This window comes from Salvia miltiorrhiza, chromosome 2 (genome assembly GCF_028751815.1).
Source record: "Salvia miltiorrhiza cultivar Shanhuang (shh) chromosome 2, IMPLAD_Smil_shh, whole genome shotgun sequence".
Taxonomy (NCBI): Eukaryota; Viridiplantae; Streptophyta; class Magnoliopsida; order Lamiales; family Lamiaceae; genus Salvia; species Salvia miltiorrhiza.
Window position 1 is genome coordinate 29661070 of NC_080388.1, and position 23376 is coordinate 29684445.

The following is a 23376-nucleotide window of genomic DNA, read 5'->3' on the forward strand; positions in this document are numbered from 1 at the left end:
CCAAGAAGTTCAAGGAGAGCTTGATGAGCTTAGTTCAAGAAGTGTGGGCTCAAGAGTTGATGAAGAGACCCATTGGAGATGGTGGAGTCGGCCCAAGTTTAATTAATATCATCAAGTGCGAGCGGGCCGAAGCTTGAAGAATTTATTTATTTTGAAGACTTCATTTATTTATTTCAGTATTGTTATTTTCGCGGCCCATTAGTTTAAAGGGCCTTGTTATTTTCGGATTTTAGCAATAAGGGCCTTGTTTGGCTTATTAGGGCTTGTTTTTAAGTTGTTTCCTTATTAGATTAGGTTTAGCCTTTGCCTATATAAGGCTCCCTATGTGTTGGACGAAAATTAGCATACTTTTATCAATAAACTTGTGAGTTTTATTTCTCTCTTGAGAATTTCGAATTCCTCTTGAATGTTCCAAGACGAATTCATTTATCGACGTAACGGCGAGTCAACCAACCCTCGTCGGGTGTCATTCAGTGTCCCCGAGTTGCTGCGTCAACTGCACGTTGGGGTTTAGGGATTCGTTCGCCTAAATCATTCCGTGGGTTAGATTCAGAGGTTTTGGGATTCCATCTTCTGTTCGTTGTTCAAGTCTTCCGTTTGCGTGGTGTTCGAATTGATCGGCAAGGATCATATCATTTGGTATCAGAGCCGCGTTTCGTATCCAGATTTTCGCAGGAAATCAAGTTCTGACAGTCTCCGAAAAACGGCCATAACTTTCTGTACAGAGCTCGGATTAAGGCGAAACAGGTGGCCACAGAAAGCTCTCTCGAAGACGAAGAAGTCGTATTTCTGGGCAAAATACGATTGGAGGACGTTTGATGCTTAAAACGAAGGGTTGAAGTTGGCTGACCTGTTCAGCGACGAATTGATAAATTCCTAGGAATTCTTCAGGAGTATGACTGGAGTCGATTTGCCTACATATATGGTGGAAGAGCTGCAGAGAATCATAGAGAATGCGTTTAAGCCTATTCATGAGAGGTTAGAGCAATCTCAACGGAGACCGGATCAGAATTTTCTTCAGTCAATTAGGCGTCCTCGAAGGGGTCTTATGAAAGAAGAAAAATCTTACGAGGAAGAGTTCGAGAATGCTTCTTGACAATTTTATAGCTGCAAGAAAAGGCGAGATGAAGCAAGGGATAATGAGAATATCAAGTTGAAAAATATTCCATCAATCCAAAAGAAACACGATCATAAATCGTATCTTGGAGGGGAGTGGGATAATTGGATCTATCAAGAGAATCAGTCATTGCCAATGCAACAACTAGAAGACACCGTCACTCTCAACCAGACAAGCCACCGTTTGAATCCAAAGAAGATGAATGTTGAAGTGGAAGTCATGGCGTATATCAATGAAGAGGCATGTTTGAATCCAAAGGAGTTGGTGGAAGTTGATAGAGAGGTTGATGTCAAAGATGATGAGTCTACTCCTAAGTTGCTAAAATTGAAGGATTCAAGTGACGAAGTGCTTGAGGAATCTACTTGATATGATCCTGGCCGATCAAATCGAATACGCAAGCGGAAGACTGAAAAACGAACGAATAAAATTAAAGACAGATAAAATATGGAATCCCAAAACCTCTGAATCTAACCCACGGAATGATTTAGGCGAACGAATCCCTAAACCCCAACGTGAAGTTGATGCAGCAACTCGGGGACGATGAATGACACGCGACGAGGGATGGTTGACTCGCCGTTACGCCAGATAAATGAACTCTCTTGGAATATACAAGAGAAAATTCGAAACTCTCAAGGAGAAGTGATAACTCACGAAATTTGATATAAAATTGGTTGATAATTCGTTCATAACAAGATGCCTTTATATATGCAACAATAAAGAGACCTAGTCTAATAAGGAAACAACTAAACCTAATCTAAACCCTAATTTTCGTCCATCATAAAGACTACAAATAAGGTATGCGAAAACCTAACCAAACTAGGAGAATAAACATGGAAAATAACTCCTAATCTAATAAGGAAACATATCCTTAGTCAAAACAAGGTATAAAACTCAAAATTGACTCAACTAAGGCCTAATTTCAGCCACCCTAACATAACCCACGAAAATTATAAGATAAAACAAAATAAAAGACTCTATTAAATCAACCCACATATGCAACGTAACTTGCGCCTCCATGGCATGCATCATTCCCCTCCTCTTGAAAGGGATTTGTCCTCAAATCCAAGTCGTCAATCCAAATGCCGGGATCAAAAATCAAATTTTCGTTCCTTGCATTAATTGACTGTTGGACCATAGCTTTTCTCCCTTGTGCATTATTCTTCTTCTTCGGCTCTAACTCTGACTTCTCTTGAACCTTGAACAGCAACATAATGATCAACCTCTCCTCCTTCACGGCCCACATCCAATCACAAGCCCTTGCAAGAAATGACTTCTGCATAAACCCAATCTCCTTTTTATCTATGGGCTGCTCCTTTTCAACACCCTTAGCTTGCGCCAAAGCCTTTGCTTCCAAAGTAGTTGGAGTAGTGATATGATCCTTGCCGATCAATTCGAACACCACGCAAACGAAAGACTTGAACAACGAACAGAAGATGGAATCCCAAAACCTCTGAATCTAACCCACAGAATGATTTAGGTGAACGAATCCCTAAACCCCAACGTGCAGTTGACGCAGCAACTCGGGGACGCTGAATGACACCCGACGAGGGTTGGTTGACTCGCCGTTACGTCGATAAATGAATTCGTCTTGGAACATTCAAGAGGAATTCGGAATTCTCAAGAGAGAAATAAAACTCACAAGTTTATTGATAAAAGTATGCTAATTTTCGTCCAACACATAGGGAGCCTTATATAGGCAAAGGCTAAACCTAATCTAATAAGGAAACAACTTAAAAACAAGCCCTAATAAGCCAAACAAGGCCCTTTAAACTAATGGGCCGCGAAAATAACAATACTGAAATAAATAAATGAAGTCTTCAAAATAAATAAATTCTTCAAGCTTCGGCCCGCTCGCACTTGATGATATTAATTAAACTTGGGCCGACTCCACCATCTCCAATGGGTCTCTTCATCAACTCTTGAGCCCACACTTCTTGAACTAAGCTCATCAAGCTCTCCTTGAACTTCTTGGCTCGTGCTCTTGTAACCGGACCAACAGGAACATGCATCGGGTCTTGTACTAACGAACCTTGGGCTGCATCATTCCCCTCCTCTTGAAGAGGATTTATCCTCAAATCCAAAGCATCACCTACATCAAAAGGACTCAAATCAGTCACATTAAAAGAAGCACTCACATTATACTCACCTGGTAAGTCCAACTTGTAGGCATTGTCATTGATGCGCTCCAACACTTGAAATGACCCGTCGCCTCTAGGAAGTAACTTGGATCTCCGCTGCAATGAAAACCTTTCCTTGCGCATGTGCAGCCATACCCAATCACCGGGCTCAAACACTACTTTGCAACTTCCTTGGTTGGCTCGCTCGGCATACTGCTTCGTGCGCCTCTCAATATTCATCCTTGCCTTCTCATGAATCTGCTTCACAAAATCAGCCTTTCTCTTGCCATCAAGGTTAGTATACTCATGCTCAGGTAATGGAGATAAATCCAATGGAGTCAAAGGATTAAATCCATACACAATCTCAAATGGCGAAAATTGAGTAGCAGAATGAACAGAACGATTATAAGCAAACTCAACATGAGGCAAACAATCTTCCCAAGACTTAATGTTCTTCTTGATAATAGCTCTAAGCAAAGTAGACAAAGTTCGATTCACTGCCTCTGTTTGACCATCAGTTTGTGGATGACAAGTAGTAGAAAACAACAGTTTAGTACCCAACTTACACCACAAAGTCTTCCAAAAGTAGCTCAAGAACTTCGAATCCCTATCAGAAACAATAGTCCTAGGCATGCCATGCAATCTAACAATCTCTCTAAAGAATAGATCAGCTACATGAGATGCATCATCAGATTTATGACATGGAATAAAATGTGCCATCTTAGAAAATCGATCAACAACCACAAAGATGGAATCTCGACCACGCTTAGTCCTAGGCAAACCTAACACAAAATCCATAGAAATATCAATCCAAGGTGCTGTAGGAATAGGCAATGGTGTATACAATCCATGGGAACTCACTCTAGACTTAGCTTGTTTACATGTAACACATCGACCACAAATTCTCTCAACATCACGTTTCATATGAGGCCAAAAGAAATGCTCATGCAGAACAGCTAAAGTCTTAGCAATGCCAAAATGTCCCATCAAACCTCCACCATGAGACTCAAGCAATAACAACTCACGTAAAGAATATTTAGGAACACATAACTTATTCTTCCTAAAAAGATAGTCATCATGCCTAAAATACTCTCCACTAGCAGCTCGCGCACATGCTAGATAAATCTCACCAAAATCACTACCATGCTCATACAAACTCTTGATACACTCAAAACCAAGCAACTTAGCATCTAAGGTGGAGATCAAGGCATACCTCCGAGAAAGAGCGTCAGCTACAACATTCTTTTTACCTTACTTGTATTTGATGACGTAGGGAAACGTCTCAATGAACTCCATCCGCCTCGCATGCCGCTTGTTCAACTTGTGCTGCCCCTTCAAGTGTTTCAACGACTCATGATCCGTGTGAATGACGAACTCATTGGGCCACAAGTAGTGCTGCCACGTTTGCAACGCTCTCACCAATGCGTACAGCTCCTTATCATACGTGGGATAACTCAACGTCGCCCCGTTTAGCTTCTCGCTGAAGTACGCAATGGGTCGTCTCTCTTGCATCAACACTGCACCAATACCAACACCAGAAGCATCACATTCAATCTCAAAAGATTTGGAAAAATTAGGAAGAGATAATACCGGGGCGTGGGTCAATTTGTATTTCATCTGCTGAAATGCATCCTCTTGCGCCTTGCCCCACTTAAATTCCACATTCTTCTTGATGACCTCCGTCAAAGGTGCTGCAACACTGCTAAAATGAGGCACGAACCGCCTGTAGAAGCTAGCAAGTCCATGAAAGCTTCGAACGGCTGCAACGTTCGTTGGCGTTGGCCACTCTTGGATAGCTCGTATCTTCTCCTCATCAACCTGTACACCCTGTGCACTAACAACAAAACCAAGAAACACAAGCTTGTCCGTACCGAAAGTGCACTTCTTAAGGTTAGCAAACAACTATTCCTTTCGAAGCACATCCATAACAGACCTCAAATGTTCAACATGCTCATCATGATTCTGGCTATAAATGAGGATATCATCAAAGTAGACAACAACAAATCTGCCAATGAAAGCACGCAAAACATGATTCATAAGACGCATGAACGTACTAGGCGCATTAGTCAAACCAAAAGGCATAACTAACCACTCATACAAACCAAGTTTTGTCTTAAAAGCAGTTTTCCATTCATCACCTTCCTTAATCCTAATCTGATGGTATCCACTACGCAAATCGATCTTAGAAAAGACACAAGAACCATGTAACTCATCTAGCATATCATCTAAACGAGGGATAGGATGGCGATACTTTACCGTGATGTTATTGATGGCTCGACAATCACAGCACATCCTCAAAGACGAGTCCTTCTTTGGTACAAGTAGAACGGGTACCGCACAAGGACTCAAACTCTCCCTCACATGCCCTTTGGCCAATAACTCGCCAATTTGCCTCTCCAACTCCTTTGTCTCCTCCGGATTGGTTCGGTAAGCTGGTCGATTCGGCAGTGTAGTGCCGGGCACAAAGTTAATCTGATGCTCAATCCCTCGAATTGGTGGTAAACCGGCAGGTGTATCGTCGGGAAAACATCATCAAACTCCTGCAAAACAGAACGAATAGAAGGGGGTAGAGAAGAGAGATCGTTAGTAATAACCAAGTTCTCCTGATATCGCAACAGCATGATCGGCCTCTCCTCCTGTACACACCACTTCAAATCACTAGCCCTATCAAGAAAGGACTTATGAATCAACCCATTCTCCTTCTTCTCCACGGGCTGCTCCTTTGACTTCACCTTGTCCGCCTCCTTTTGCAATTGCACTTGATCCTCATAAACTTGTTTAGGAGTAAGAGGAACAAGTGACACCTTTTTCTGCTTGTATTCAAATGAATATTTGTTGGTGAAGCCATCATGAATAATACGGCGATCAAACTGCCACGGTCGCCCCAACAGGATGTGGCTCGCTTGCATAGGGATCACATCACACACAACCTCATCCTCATACTTCCCAATGCGAAATGGAACCTTCACTTGCTTCGTCACTTTGATGACGCCTGTCTCATTCAGCCACTGCAAACGATACGGCTTGGAATGCTTCTCCGTGGTCAGCCCCAATCTCTCAACCATGGCTCTACTAGCCACATTCGTGCAACTCCCGCCATCAATGATCAAACTACATACCTTGTCTTGAACAAGACATCTCGTGTGAAAGAGGTTCTCCCGCTGCTCTCGCTCATTGGGTTGAGTTTGGACACTCAAGGCTCTCCTAGCTACAAAAAGCTGTCCATTGGGCGCGAAAATCTCCTCACACTCCTCCTCATCATCGGTACCATCTCCATCCTCCAATTTTGGCATATCAGGATCGGTCTCATCACCATCCGTCACGACTTCGCCGTCATCTCTCATGATCATAATTCTCCTGTTCGGGCAGTCACTCATAATATGCCCGAAGCCTTGGCACTTGAAGCACTTCTTATCTCGATTTTGACCATCAGAAACGGCCGGAATGCCCTGATTTGCTGCACCGGATCCCTCGGGTCGGGACCTAACGAACGGCTTCTTCTCCTCTCTCGGCGGTGCCTCCTTTTTCCATTGATTCCCTTTTGATGAGGAACCACTAGAAACTGGTTGCGATTGCCTCCAATTGCCCTGATTCTGGCGCTGGTTGCTGCTGTTGTTGCCCCTCCTCTTGAGTTGATTCTCGATCTTGATGGCCATATGAACCATGTCCTCCAACTCAACGTAGTGCTGCAACTCCACCTTATCACGAATATCCCAATGCAAACCAGTCAAGAATCTCGCCATGGTCGCCTCTCGCTCCTCCACCACATTCGCTCGAATCATGGCAACCTTCATCTCCTTATAATACTCATCCACACTCCGACTGCCTTGCCTCAAAGTCTGCAACTTGTTGAAAAGCTCGCGGTAGTAATGATTCGGCACAAAATGCTTCCTCATCACAGCCTTCATCTCCTGCCAAGTCTGAATAGGCGGCTCACTGTTTCTCCTCCTACTCGTCACCATCTGATCCCACCAAACAAGTGCATAATCGGAGAACTCAATTGCTGCCAACTTCACCTTCTTGAGCTCTGAATAGTTGTGGCAATCGAACATAAGCTCCACCTTTCTCTCCCAATCAAGATACAATTCTGGGTCATTCTTCCCTTGGAAGGGAGGAACGTTCATCTTGATGTTGCCCAGATTGTTATCTTGCCACGTTCTGCCGCCGTCGTCCTCATCCTCAAATCCTGTATCATCTACATGCTCCTCATATGGACGGTGGAATTGACCTTGCCGATATCCTCAAATCCAGAAATAAAACTCACAAGTTTATTGATAAAAGTATGCTAATTTTCGTCCAACACATAGGGAGCCTTATATAGGCAAAGGCTAAACCTAATCTAATAAGGAAACAACTTAAAAACAAGCCCTAATAAGCCAAACAAGGCCCTTATTACTAAAATCCGAAAATAACAAGGCCCTTTAAACTAATGGGCCGCGAAAATAACAATACTGAAATAAATAAATGAAGTCTTCAAAATAAATAAATTCTTCAAGCTTCGGCCCGCTCGCACTTGATGATATTAATTAAACTTGGGCCGACTCCACCATCTCCAATGAATCTCTTCATCAACTCTTGAGCCCACACTTCTTAAACTAAGCTCATCAAGCTCTCCTTGAACTTCTTGGCTCGTGCTCTTGTAACCGGACCAACAGGAACATGCACCGAGTCTTGTACTAACGAACCTTGGGCTGCATCAAGTGTAAATCACAAAGTTAGCCACAAATTTACGGACAATAGTTCGAGTTTGGGATATTGACAAACATGCATTTTTGCTCTTAGGAATTATATTTTTGGTACTTAATTTTGAGAATTTTAGGTGATTGAAAGTAATTTGAGCTTTAACTGTGTTTATTTAGAGGAATTGACTACTCGTCAGTGTTCGTGTTGTTTTTATAGGTTTTTTTTACTCGCTTTGGAAAGTTTTTATTGATAATTGAATTGTTCATGAAGTTACAAGTCCGTGGACGCAAATAGAGCTAAAATCGGGTACCAGAAAAATGAGAACGAGTGAAAAGAAGTCTGTGTTTTGCATGACACGCGGCCACATTAGACGAGGCGCGCCCAAGAGGGCATGCAGCCGCATGCCGCGACCGCATGATCAATACAAAGATTTATGTGGAACTATGCGGTCCAAGGCGTGGGCACATGCCTGAGTTGCACGCCTTGGCCAGGCGGCCACATGGTGGACTCACCTTTGCTTGATTTTGGCGAATTTTCGCGAATTTTCACTTATTATTCTATTTTAATTAGGGAGAGCATATATTTCAAGACCTAGGACATATAAATACCTCAAAGAAACACTTTAAGCTGACTTTGGCCTACATTCACACTTGGAGAACTTGAAGAGACGACAAACTTGAAGATCAAAAGCTGAATTTGAAGATTCATCATAGTTTTTTACGGTTTTATTTGTTGGATGGTTTTTATACCTTTGATTATTGTGCTAGTTCATACGTTTATGTGTGGCTAGTGCTTTTTATTCTAGGGTTTGGTAGTAAATAGAAGATGATTTTCTGATTTTAATTATTTAATTTAATTAATCAAGACTTGTTTTATCATTTTCATGTTCTTGTGCTTATTTTTTGCTCAGTTGATTGATCACTAATTTTGCATAATTATTGACAATTTGATATTGGGTGATGATTATTATTGTCTGAACTAAGAACATGAAACATACTTGTCAATATTACTGATCAAACCATCGTTTGAGCTTCGATCAAATAAATCCTGCGTCCACAACTAGGTTAGCTAGCAGTAAGTCCAAAGTCGAATCCACAGGGAATTGAGTGTAATCTCTTCTACAAGGGTGTCACTAAAAAGGGTTTTGTTTCTGATGGTTCTGACCACAACTTGCTTATGGGCAGAACACGGTTTCGGACCAAACTGAATAACAAAAGTAACTTGAACAAATAACAAAACAATTTTGACTTGGGTTTGACTCACTCAATATGAACTTGGCACTCGGTCATTAGTTCAAAGATATTTCACTACACTTGTATAACAGTTGGTTATAGGCAAAAGACAGCTACGCCCCCAATTGTCAAGCGTCACTCACGTAACAGCCCTCTGCCCAATCTATCCTTTCAGTACATAACCCCTTAGAAGTTATCAACTAATGAAAGTTAACTATCACAGGCAACATCCACTCCCTACGTTGGCCTTTTGCTTGAGAGTGCTTTGCCCAAGATGCATTTAGATTTAGATAGACCCAACTTGACTATTGCATGGAATATTTCACCACAGTCACGACTCCAACACTTGTTGTACTCTCTGGAGGTCGATGGTGTTTCGCCTTTGCCCAGAGGTTACTTTTGGCCAAAACATCCTAGTTAACTAGTGATCAGTTAAGTAACCAAGTTGCCTAAATCGTATTTTAATCAAACCTAGTGTATTGGGAATATACGCATGCAGTTATTATGCCCAATTTTGACCTCTCGAGTTATGTGTTCATGTTTAGCTTATCTCGCCCAAATCAAAATATAAACTTAGCTAGACATAAAATAAATAACAAAGCCAAAAAACATAATGAAAAACATAAAGGCAAAGTGCTGAATTGAAATTACTTAAAGTAAATAAGTACTTATGGCCAAAAGTGTCGTTCCAAACATAAGCAAAAATAAAACTAACTACGCCCACAGCCTGAGCAAAGCTTTAACTTCCAGCAAAATAAAATCCTTGCGCAGCAGCCGGTCTCTGAATGGATTGCTCTCCAGGCGAAGCCCTTCGAGTATTAATAAAGGCGATTAGGGCTAGAGAAGGCCCAGCCCATAATGTTGTGGCTGGATCCAGAATCCTGGAGATGCGACCAAATCTTCAGACCTAATCTTGTCGAGATTTATTTCCTTATATGGACGGAGTGCTGGTTTGACCCCGTCGGCCTCTTCTTGGTCGCTGCCACCTTCTGCCCATATCAAGCCTCCACACTGAGTTCCTACCTTGCCCATCTGATGCGCTGCTCTGATCTTCATTCCTCATCCTTCTCCTCTATGCCTGTTGGATCCCACGCGGTACTTATGGGCAAAGGACTGGTTTGCCCAACTTGCTGTTTTTCAGACTTTTGATCCTTAAACAACTCATCATGCTCTCCCAAACTCCCTTGCATCAAAACCGTGCCTCTTTCGTGGAATGCAGCAGCATCATGCCCCAAAAGCACATCTTGCCCAAATAGGGGGCCTGCCTTGGAACTATGCCCTCCCAGACGACACAACACTAATAAAACAAGGAAAAAGACTCACTCTAAACCCAAAACAGACACAAAAACAGAGCACAAACTTGGGCTCATCAATTACCAGAGAAGACTTGAGACTTGTGTGAGGACTTTAATCTTATAAACTTCTGGGAGTTATATGTTAAGTGTGATCCGAGGACGGTACCCTTGAATTTAATCCACAGTTTCTATGTCACATGAGTGGATATAGACTAGATTTGATATTGTCGTAGGATGAACTTGTCCTTAATTGATTGAATTGAATTTATCTAATTTTTTTAATATGTTGAAACCAAAGCCCTAAGATATTTATTCTTCATATTTGTTTCTCATCTTACTTGTGTGAATTTACTTCTACTTTCATTTATTTTATTTGTTTAAAAAAAACCCCTTATTTTTTGTCATCCATGTAGCGAACAATAACTTAGAATAGTAATCATTAAGATTTAGGATTTAATCTCTATAGATACGACCTGGCTTGTCTTTATATTCAATTGCACTCATACACTTGTGGTGGTAAAAAAGAAAGCGAACAACTATTGCATCCGCTGATTTGTGAATTTGACACGTCTTCTTTGGTGTTATCGGATCGAACAACGACTTAAATGTAATCAACCAATCGTCTCTGTTTGCAGACGTTTTAGAAGGAACGACGCCGACGGTGATATTTGAAGCAAACCGCCACTATTATCAGATAGATTACTACTTATGTCATGACATCTACCCTGATTGGCCAACATTTGTCAAGAGCCCACTAATGGCAAAGAACGAGAAAGAGCCGAGGTTCAAGAAGATGCAAGAGGCGACACGAAAGGATGCCAAACGAGCCTCGAAGTGTTTCAAGCTCGGTGGGGAGTCATCAGAGGTCCGGCCCGACCTTGGTATATTGAGCATCTCAGAGAGATGTATCATCATGTACATCATGATTGTGGAGAATGAAGGATGATGTGCTCTGAACTGGAACGATGACGATCCGGGAAACGGGGCATCTAGAAGTGGCCCATCCGATGCTTGCCAATCACTCCCACCTAGATTCAAAGACTATTTGGCGAGAGATTCAATTCTCAGTGTTAGATGAATGGCTGCACAACTTCAACAAGATTTAATCGAGCATGTTTGGGTATATTTTGGACCTCTATGGAAGGAATAGTTATTTATATGTTTATTTGTAATTTATGTTTAACTTTTTTTTAATTTATGTATTTTTTTTCATGTTTAAGGTAATTACATGGTATTTCAATTAATGTATTTTCTAAATTTAAATTAAATTAAAATTTTAAGAATCAAAATTAATTCTTATGAGTTAATATGATGAACCAACTCAATGCAGTACTTGGCTCATAAGTGAGTGACACGCACCCGTCGTGTGGTACGATCAAAATACTTGTGTTCACCCTAGACGGATGATACACGATCCTACGTCTCGCAACCAGAATCAAGTCTTAGTGGCAAGTATAGGGTCGAATCCCACAGGGAGTGAGGAACCACGTTGTTCTCTGATGACAAACTGAGGTGTCACTGGTCTCAATTTGTATACTTTGTACAAGAAACTAAACAAAGATCAATAATAACAAAGGGGTGAGGTTGTTCGGTTAGGTCATAACTGTTGTCAATATTTGTTTCGGTCATAGGCACACTGATAATCCGTCCATGATCCGTATAAACCCAAGGCGTGGCCCAAAGACATTAGGGCGTTTCAAGGGGCTATACTTCACACTTAGGATGGTTGAGTCCATTGTAGTCACTTGGTCCGAAGGTCACACAATCACCGGTCACAAGGCAGTACTTCACTCCTCCTTAGATGGTAGTCATACCCGTTACTCACCAAGTATGACCCTCACCAACCTTCTCTCCCGAGGTCCCCAACTCTGCACTTTGAGTGACACATGCCTCCTGGACACAACCATTTTCGGCTTGTTAGCCGACCAGTCATAGATATGCTACGGCGCAGAAGTTACCTTCCTCGTTTGATAACCATGGCTTTATGCCTCGTCACAATTGATGGATAATCTCTAGAGAAGCCCAAGACTGGGGAAGGACAGTCTATCCCATCAATCCTTTCCCCACATTTCGGATCTACAACGCCTTTTATTGACGCTGCTTAGCTACTCGATCGTGGGTATACCGGTTGTCACGCCCTGGTATACCCTGGCCTTTGCTTGACACGGATAGTGTTTTATCGAACGGAGATCACCCGTTAGGCCCCTACTGTCCATGGTTTCGAACAGATCCTTCCGGAACCACGAGACTCAACCAAAAGAACAAATGCCTCACGAATGTTTACATATTGACAACAATTATTTCCACCCCTTTAACCTCACCAAGGGATTACTCACACATAGCAGTAAACATAAATGCAAAATTAATTAAGCACAACATGTAACAAAAGGGAAATACTTGAATAAAAGAAATAGTACCTAAGGCCACGAGCCTTAATCTTGTCCTTACTCGAATTGAAAACGGAAATGATAAAATACTGGAAATGTAAATTGTTTCGATGCCACAACTCGGCAGAAATTAGAGTAATAAACTAGGTAAAACAAAGTTCAGTGGGGCAAGAGTTTTTTCACGCAGCACATCTTCATCCTTTTATATTGCCAAACGGTGGAGGGCTAACCCTAGCTGCGCCAGCTTCATATCTTCATCGAGATCTTTCCTTCTTTAGCGCAATCCTTGATTGATCCGATTGGAGATATCTTCCAGCTGCATGTTGTAGTCAACCTTCCCCCTTTCCAGATTCTTCCAGCTCCTTCTCCGTTCTTCCGCATTCTTCCATCAAATATTCGAGATTCACTTTCCTTTCTTGGCTTCGGCTGTCTGCTTCTCCTTGTAGTGGTCAGACGGATTGCTTCATTCGGTTTGACACATACCAGGTGGGTTGCTTCGGGTTCCCATACCCCAAGTTAGACTTGAGAGGTACTGTGCCTAGGCTCCATGCTGGTAACATGACATTGCAATCTGGGCTTGGTAATGCCTATTCTGACCACATTTCTTCCGTTTCCACTCCACTGGATCTTCCTTCCTTGACAACGAGGTTTTCCTCTGGACGGACCTGAACTGACACAAACAAAGGAAAAAAACAGGGCCAAATGGCCCAAAAGTCGAAGACGCATCAGTGAGCCCGAAGTAGGGATGATCATTATCGGAAAAATCGTCAAATCAGACCGAACCGATCAGTTCGGTTGGTTTGGTCCGGGTCTCCTATCCATTTCGGTCCGGGGCAGTCCCAAATTTGAGGATCGATATATTTTCTGTCCAATTTCGGTTCTGGGTGGCTGAGATCTGTCGAAAATCGGACCAAACCAAATATAATTTTATAAATTAAATAAAAATCAAAGTCTAATTTATTTTTTTATTAATTATTTGAAGTTAAAGGGAATATGAACAAATCGAACTTTGATTTTTATGTAATTTATAAAATTAATGATCTCAATAACAATATATGAAGTATTAGAATAAAAATAAATGTCTAAAACAAAAAAGATAATGCTAACGAGAGCTAAACATGAGTGGTGCTCAAGTAAGGTGCTCACATAAGGTATGTAGCATAACATTTCTCTATGTATATACTATATATATATATATATATATATATATATATATATACATACATACATATTTATTTATAATTAAAACTCAAAAGTAAAAACTCTACACTACAGTATACACCCGCGCCACTCTGCTCATCCATCTTTCCTCTCAAACTACCTCAACACTCTCGCCAGTCGCCGATATTAACAGGGTGTACTATCAAATGACCAGAGCCGCAACGAGTATGAGTTTCGGGACTGTCTATTGTGCGGGTGTATATGTATATATATGCGTTGCTGATGTAGAATTTATATGTGTTGTGTGTGTAGTTAGGGGTGAGAATCGGTCCGGTTCGGTTATAATAGAATCGATTTTCCGGTTTACCGGATCCGATTAACGTCGAATACACTAACCGAACACCGAATTGATTTTCGGTTCGATTAACCGGTTAACTGATGGCAGAATTTGGGCAGAGCATAAAATTCAAAAAAAATCAACTTCAAATGGTAGTAATAGAATTTGAACCAAACACGACATTACCAAAATAGTTTCATCTCACCTTTTTCAACAAGCGATCAACACTTAGTTGCAGCGGCGTCGATGATGACCAATATTTTCAACACGATAATCATGATCTTGTATTTCATCCAGACATATTTCATCAAGAAACAAGAATCTATTTCCTATCCGCTGTGGTGAATAAACACCTTTCATAGACACATTAATCCATTTATCCCATTCACATCTCTCTCTCCTCCATACCCAAACCTCAAAATACACCTCATGATAATGGTAGGAGAATTCAGATCCTCGTTCCCGATGGCAAACAACACCTAACAAATCTTCACCATCCTTATCTAACTTCACAAGCTCAAAATTAAAGTCAAAGAGACGGCGACCAACTGTCTTAGATGATAAAGCAAAGAAAGAGAAGCTTTCCCCACTAACAGTCGTATCATTTGGATTAGAAATGAAGATCAAAACTTAGTTAAGAGATTTTAGAGAAATCTACCGGAGAAATAGCAGATAAAAAATGCGTTCTGTTCTTGAAACATTTCACAACATTAGTTTTTAAAATAAAATTAAATAATAAAATCGGTTAATTCAGTTATCGGTTAAACCGAATAACCGGTATATTTAAAAGTTAATAACCGGTACCCGAATTGAACCAGTGAAAATCGATTATCGATTAACCGATTAACCGGAACCGAATTACCATCCCTATATATATATATATATATATATATATATATATATATATATATATATAGGGGAGGGCTAGAATAAAAACACTCTTAAGTGTATAAAATATAAATGATTTTCAGCCCTTAGATCATCAAGATCTATGGTTGATTCGTAACCCTTTTGGATGAATTCGTGGTCCTAGGTTCGAATCCCAAAGGTAGCAAAAATTTATTTTTCACAATTCGTAACCATGTTGGATGAATTCGTAACCCTGTTGGATAAAATTCGTACATTAAAAAACGTTTATATTTATATTTTAAGAAGTGTTTTTACTGTAGCCCTCCCCTATATATATATATATATATATATATATATATGAGAGGGCTACTGTGAGAGTACCTCTTAAAATAAGAAATAAGAACTAGGAAAAATATATGAATTTTATGTAGAACACGTATGAATTTGCTTTATAAAGGTATGAATTACGAAAAATAAATTTTTGTTACATTTGGGATTCGAACACAGGACCATGAATTCATCCAACATGATGATGAATCAATCGTAGATCTGGATGATCTAAGGGTCTCAGTGTCTCACGAAAAATAATTGTCTCATTGGAACGCATCCCTATATATATATATATATATGCACACACACATTTGAATTTGTGTTCTAAGGGAACATGGGTGTTCACAATTTAGTTGAATTAAAAAATATTTGAACTAGTCGATTTGGACCGAATCGGACCAAAACCGACCCTCAGTTTTGGTTGGTTCCATTTCGATTTCATTCTTAAATTCGATCCGGATCAGTTTGACAGATTTTAATTCGTTGGTTCTGTCCGAATCAGTTTGATCCGAACCGAACTGAATGCATAGTCCTAGCCCATTGCATGGATGAGTAAAATATTAACTCAACTAATATGGATGCTCTTAGAAACAAGAGTTGGAAGAGAGAGCCCTTTACAAATTTTAAAATCTTAAGTTTCTTTCAAAACTCAAAAGTAAACTTTTGGTAAGATAACAAATTAAGCATAATTTTGAAACAACAAAAACACACAAACCTTGTCTTCAATCACGCCTATCTTCATACCCTCACATTCTTCTTAATTTGAGGTAATTGTATCTAGAATGCAACACATCTAATCTTCTCTAAATTAAGGAAAACGTCTTCTATAAGATTATCATAGCTGCAAGGGAAAGAAAAGGGGCCGGGCAATATCTTCACTCTTGTAAATTCAAACAAACAAAGTAAAAACACTGCTATCTGCTACTAGACATCCAACTGAAAAGTGACATAAAAAGTGCTTATTTATTAGTGAAATCAGCACTTCTCAACGACCTAACTAATGCTGCTGCTGCCTAAAACGAGCAATTCTTGAAAGAAAGAAAAAATGAGGCCTAGTTCCTGGTGACGCCAACTCTCATGAGAGCAACATAAGCTATAAGCCTATAGAGCACAAGCATGACAGCCATGGCGAGCACCGCCACGATACTCCCTCTCCCGCCAATCCCCACCGTCTTTATGGAGGGGAAATCCCTCACGAAGCAAGTCTGATTGGCACCACAACGATAGATCTGATCACTCTCATACTGCGAGCTGAGCAGGAGTTTGAAGGTGTACTGGCTGATGGATATGTACTTGATCCAAGCTATGAAGGCGGGCACGTGCTGCACGTAGTAGCCACTGGCCAGGAGGAAGGTGAGCATGATCACGGATCCAAGCGTGGTGGCAGACTTCTGGTCCATAACCGCAGCCCCAATGGCCAGCCCCAGCCCCTGAGAGCACAGCACGCTGTAGAGCAGCACAAACAGGCCCGAGAAGAAGGCCCCCGCCGTGTGCTTGAGGCCTGCCATCCAGTAGGTTATGGCGTAGAAGACGGTGGGGAGGACTAGCTCCATGGGCAGGTCGCCTAGGGTTAGGGCCATGAAGTAGGAGGAGAGGCGGTACATGCCCGATGCCCGCTCTTTCGACAGCATCATACGTTCTTGAGGGAATGTGAAGATGGCCTGGAATAGGGGGTAGAACCCCCAAAAACCCGAGTAGAAGAAGAAGAGCCCCACCTGCATTATTCATCACAAACACAAATGAGGTTAGGGGGGCTCAAGCCCCCATCAATGAAATTCTTATGCAAAAGCCCCTATATATCTACCTGGTCTTGCAAGTGATCGACGGGGGACTGCCACCAAAGCAGTCCAGTTAGAATAGCAACCACCAAAACTTGCACAATCTTGATTGTTGAGAAAGACTCATGCTTCCTTTCTTTGATTCCTCTCCTAAACAAGACTGAGAACTGATCCAACCATGTATTTGACCAACGCTTAAGCTTCCTATCATTTGTTGGAGTGTGAAGACTGCTATCAACATCGAGCTCCGATTTCACAGCCGCTGACAGCTGTGTTTTATAAGCATTCACCAAACTCTGCTTAATCGCTGCTTGATCTTCATTCGATTCCGCCGTTGCAACTCCTACAAATTAAAATGCAATACCATACATTCAGAGACTAATTACTTGCAATTAAACAAACAAAGAAGACGTACCATTAGCGAGATCGAGCAGGAAATCGGCAGGATTCATGGCAACACTGGGAGCAAAACCAACACTGGAAAAATAGTCCAAAACGGCAGCTCCTTTGCCGAAATACAAAGGGTTCCCTTCGGACAGCAAGAGAACCTTGTGAAACATATAAAAGAGCCTACTGGAGGGCTGGTGAATGGTCTTGACGACTGTGCGGCCGCCGTTGGCCAGCTCCCACAGCGTCGACACAATCTTCTGCGCAGTGGTGGAGTCCAGACCCGATGTGGGCTCGTCCAGGAACAACAAGCTCGGGTTGATGAGCATCTCCTGCCCAATGCTCACCCGTTTCCTCTCGCCCCCCGACACCCCCCCCAGGAACGGCCCCCCTATGATGCTATTCCTACACCTCGACAGCCCCAGCTGCGCTATCACGGCCTCCGCGTGCTCCGCCTTCTCGCCCTTGCTCAGGGTCCGGGGCAGCCGCAGCAGGGCCGTGTACACCAGCGTCTCCGTCACGGTCAGGTGAGGGTAGAGAACGTCGTCTTGGGTGACGAAGCCCGTGTTGCGCTTCATCGCGTTGGAGAAGGGCTTGCCGTTGTAGGTGATGCTGCCGGCGAGATGGCCGCCTAGCCGCCCGCCGAGGGCGGTCAGCAGCGTCGTCTTGCCGCTGCCCGACGGCCCCAGCATCGCCAGCATTTCCCCGGGCAGCACCATGCCCGAAATTCCTTTCAGTATTACTCTCTCTTCTGATTTTGTTTTCTTCTTCAACAAGCCTCCCCCCGCCGCGATCCTGATCCTGTAAACCACCTCATCGAACTGCATTTGCAGACTCCTCTCAGATTCACATTAATTAGTTCACACTCCACGCTAACAACAACTTAGTTAATTAATTTCCAAAGAGGAATCAGTCCTGATTTAGTTAATTATTTTCCCCCAAACTCCACCCAGAATCCCTAGATCGATTCACATAATGTATGAATAGTGTACGTATTGGCATTGTCCATGCATGCGTGATTAGATGAGAGAATGGGCGACGTACCTTGAGAGTGACGGGGAGATTGGGTCGGTTAAAAATGGCCGGAGAAATTTGGGGGTGATTGTGCGCCTCGAGGTCGGCCATCTCCGGCAGCGCGTAAACTGGCAGAGATCCGTAAGAATTAAGAGGGGAGATGCATGGGGTGGTATAAATAGAGGGAAGGAGGGGGAATTAAATGAGTGTTGCGTAATCCGAGTAGCAGGGAGTCAAACAAAAGTGCGTCATTAATAAGATGGAATTAAGGGGAAAGGGAGAGTGGAGTATGGCGTGTATGAATATGTCATGCAAGAGAGGTGAGAGGGGAAGCTGGGCGGTCGCTACCTCTATACACCAGATTATGATGGGCTTACTCCACTTTAAGCCTGCTTTTATTGTGGCCGGTTAATTCCTCTCTCTCTCCGCCCGATTTCCTGCCTGATCTCTATATCATGGTTTTGTTTCTTCCCCCACCGATTAATGTTTCTTCTTTCTAGGAATGGAAAACAAATATAAATTCGATTTCATCACATTCTTTGGGTTTTAAATAGAGTTTCTCGCTTCTAGGTTTTCTTGCTCTCATACAATTAGCGCCCTCTAATTATTTACCATTCTTTGCCCTGCCCTACTGTAAATCTAATTCCACAATTCTAATCCAATACAATCACTTTGCGTGGATTTTCAATTCAAATCTATATATAATTGTTTCATGTTTTTTGTGTTTCCATCAAAATATTCAGTGTCAATTAATATTTGAATTCTATTCATAAAAATATATCATCATATATAGATTTTAATACAGATCAACTTTGATCTCATTTATGATCTAATTTTACGATTTACTATAAAACTGATCAAATTTATGAGAATATATATGCCATTAAATATATCATTATATATAGATTTTAATAGACTTTGATCTCATTAATTTATGATCTAATTTTACGATTTACTATAAAACTGATCAAATTTATGAGAATATGTCATTATACATGGCCGATTTAAATACATACTCCCCCGTCCCATTATTCATGAAACATATTCATTTTTGGGTTGTCCCAACCTACATGACACGTTTCTATTTATAGAAATAATAAGGGTTCACTTAAGCATTAAAATGATCACTAATTACTCTTAAATGAGTTTACGGACTTGAAAATATTTCAAAATCTGAACCTCTCTCTCTCACGTTCCACCTGAAACCTCCTCTCTCTTGTCAGCTTTCTTGGGTTCCGGCCGCCGGCCTCTCTGTGCACCCCGCCTTCTCCCTCCTCTGCCCGACGCCTCCACCGTCTCCCCCCCTGCACGCCGCCTTCTCCCTCCTCTGCGCGACGCCTCCACCGTCTTTCCCCCACGCCTCCACCGCCTCACCTCACCGGCGAATAGCAGCGGCGGCGAATTCAAGTTCAATTTTTGTTTGTAGGTTTGGGATGTGTAGATCTCGTCTTCAATAACAGAATTTCAATTTTTGTGGGTTTTGTTTTGATTTTGTTTGTGGATTTTGTTTCGATTTTTGGTTTGTGGGTTTTGCTGGTGAATCAAGCTGGTCGACGACGGAGCCCGACGGCACTGGAGGACGAAAGATTTAGGGCTCCGATCCAGCACCTCAACCCTGAGCCGCCGTCCACCGCTGTCCACTAATTTTTGTGGGTTTTCAAAGCACATCTGATTTTTATTTTGTTGATTTGATTATGTAATTTGGTGAATTTAGATCTTGTTTTTTGGTTTGGTAATTTGAATCTGGTGACTGCTCGACGCCGGCGAGGAAAGCCTGATGACTGCTCGATGCAAGCGAGGGCACGGCGGCAGAGCCGCCGCTATTTCCTTTTCTGCCAAAACGAAGAAAGAGATGGAGAGAGGGAAGAGGGAAAGGAGAGAGAGGAAAGGGGAAGGACGGAGAGGGGCCGCCACCGCCCTGTACCGGTTCGGCGAAAGAGAGGGGCCGAGAGAGATGGAGTGTGTGTGAGTGTGTGACTGTGTGCGTGTGGTTGTGTGTTAATTAAAATAACACTAAACATATAATTTCCCTTAATTCTACTCTCCTTAATCTCCATGTCGGAAAGCAACGTCCCACAAATAATGGGACGGAGGGAGTATTTAATTTGATCTCATTTATGATCCAATTTATGAGTTATAAATCTGATACAATTTGCCAATTAGGCCTAACTCAAGTGGCAAAGTTGAAGCACTCAATGACTCTCCTTCATAAGAACTCTTGAGTTCAATCCCACCTCGTGAATGTATAATAGCTTTTTCAATTTTGTGTAGATAGTGATTCCGCCGCACGCAAGCAACACCTTTGTGTGGTGAAGAGGTCTCGCCTACATGCAAATTTTTTATTTAATTATATATTAGATACCTCTTGTAATTTTTTTTTTAAACCTGATCTAATTTATTAGAATATGTCATTGCACCTGGATTTAAATACAGATTAATCCACACAGATTCTGATCTCATTTATGATCTAACTTACAAATTTGGACTAATCAGGGTCTTACACAAGTTTTATGTGATTTTTTTTTTTTTTTTTTTTTTTTGTAATTAGGTGTGGAACGATTGGAATTCGTGATCAGATCACTCAAAGTATTAAAAGGGAAATTACCATTAAACTACATTGCTCAATTGTTCCTATGTGAATAAATTAAATGTAGTGCATATTTATGAGAATGACTGGAATCCGAGTTAGTGCAAAGTTCTTTATTTTGAGCTGTATATTTCAAATGTTCCTAAACAAACACTTAATCGTCTAAGTGCCTGGTCCCAAAAATAAAAGAATCATTTAAGTCAAACATTACCTTTTTTTCGTTAAGAAGAATAAGACTATTTGGTTTTACTATATAGTTATATTGAAACATTGATAAAGTAAAGAGATAATTAAATCAATTTAATTTTCTATTTCAAATCCATATTCCCTATCGAAGATCTTGTTAATGAATTTAATTTCTGGAACTTGTTATGAAATAAAAAAAGTAGATAGGAAGAATAACAAAGATTTATATAGAAATTTAAAACGGGAAAAATAATTACGGGCATATCATAAAAAAAAATTGTGTTAAAAATAGGGTACAAAATGAGCAATAAGAACAACTAACCCTAGACGAAATTGAATTATTTTTTGTGGGTTCATACCCCGAAGCTCCAACCATATTGTGAGAAAATTCAAATCGTATTACGAGTTTATTGGACTCGACTTAGGGCTGAGGAAATATACCGACAACTCAATATATCGGCCAGTACGGTATCGAAAAACATCGTAAAACACCGAACTTAAAGTATATCGAATTTTTTGGTAAGGTATGATACCGTACTGAAGATTTCCGATAAAGTAAAGGTATGAGTTTTTCAGATATCGGGGTATACCGTTGTATATCGATACCATGGTATATATCGAAAAAATCAATAAATATCCTATTAAAGGTATATACCGGAACAAGGTATGATACCATATTTATCGATATACCGATATATACCATTAGTCTAACGGTATATACCGCTGATGTGGGATGATACTTTTACCTGATATAGCGTAATTTACTGTATATACCGATATACCGGTAATACGTATCATACCTTATTCAGATATGATACAATATATCGAAAATTTCAATATATACCATATCATAATCCATTTTTTTAAAATATACAATAAATATTTTTATGTATATATTTTTAAAGGGTTAATAGCCAAAAAATACACGAACTATCATCAAATTTGCAAATTGCACATGACCTTCAAAAATAGTCTCAGAATACATCACTTTTAATTTTTTTTGTAATTTGCACACGGCGAAATTTCCGGCCAAGAATAAGTTTGACCGATGTTTACGTGGACATTGCATGGCATATTGCGTTGCATTTTTTACACGCTGTCAATACACGCGTCCAAAACGACGTCGTTTTGGATGTCTTTCTCTCTCCCCCTCTCATCGGTCTTTCTCTCTTCCTCCCTCCCCTTGTCACACCGTCACCTGCTCCGGCAAAGTCGCCGCCGCCGGTCACCCCCATCTCCCTCTTCTTTCTGTTCTCGCCACACACACACATAGAGTACATCAAACATACACACACAGCGGGCCTCGCTGCCGACTTCAATCGGCAAAGGCCGCCGCCTCTACTACTCTTTCTCGCCCTCTTATGTATCCCCGACTCACCAACAACGGTAGTGGGATCGCCATTCCTATCGTCGCCGCCTAAAGCCCTATGACGAAGCCCGTCGTTGAGACTTCGGCAAATTATATTTATAGTTTCATTATGCCCTGCAATTAAGGTTAGTTTAATGGCAAGTAATAGGGTCGAACCCACAGGGAATCGGTGTATCACAGTACTCGTGTCACAAGCTTTATATGGGATTGCCCGTCTCTGGGCAAAGGTGTCACTCGCCAGTTTGTGGCCAAAACAGAATTGAAATCTATTTATGGGCAATATGTAAATGCTGAAAAATAAGACACAAGAAAATAATCAATAATAAAAATAACCCGGTCTGGGCATAGTCTTGGTGTGATATGGAATAATTCTTTCAGTCACAGGTTCAAGGATTTTCATTATGTGGTCACATCTTTGGTTATGGACAGTTGTCAATAAGATGGGCCCCTTTCAGGTGTCACGTGCGCATCCTACCCCGTCCTCATCTGCGCCCTTCATGTGGTTTCACCGCATCAAGGTTGTTGGACCCAAAGTGTCAACTAGCAT

General features: G+C 41.3%; 1 protein-coding gene across 1 annotated transcript; it reads right to left on the reverse strand.

Moving 5' to 3' along the window:
- Nucleotides 1-16411: 16411 nt before the first annotated feature.
- LOC131013247 (ABC transporter G family member 9-like) lies at nucleotides 16412-19275 on the reverse strand. Its single transcript, XM_057941318.1, has 5 exons — nucleotides 19036-19275; nucleotides 18718-18815; nucleotides 17702-18494; nucleotides 17313-17629; nucleotides 16412-17223 (listed from the first exon to the last, which is right to left on the reverse strand). Exons 2-5 carry the CDS (start codon nucleotides 18796-18798, stop codon nucleotides 16561-16563), a joined length of 1854 nt encoding a protein of 617 aa, XP_057797301.1. The 5' UTR covers nucleotides 18799-18815; nucleotides 19036-19275; the 3' UTR covers nucleotides 16412-16560.
- Nucleotides 19276-23376: the final 4101 nt, after the last annotated feature.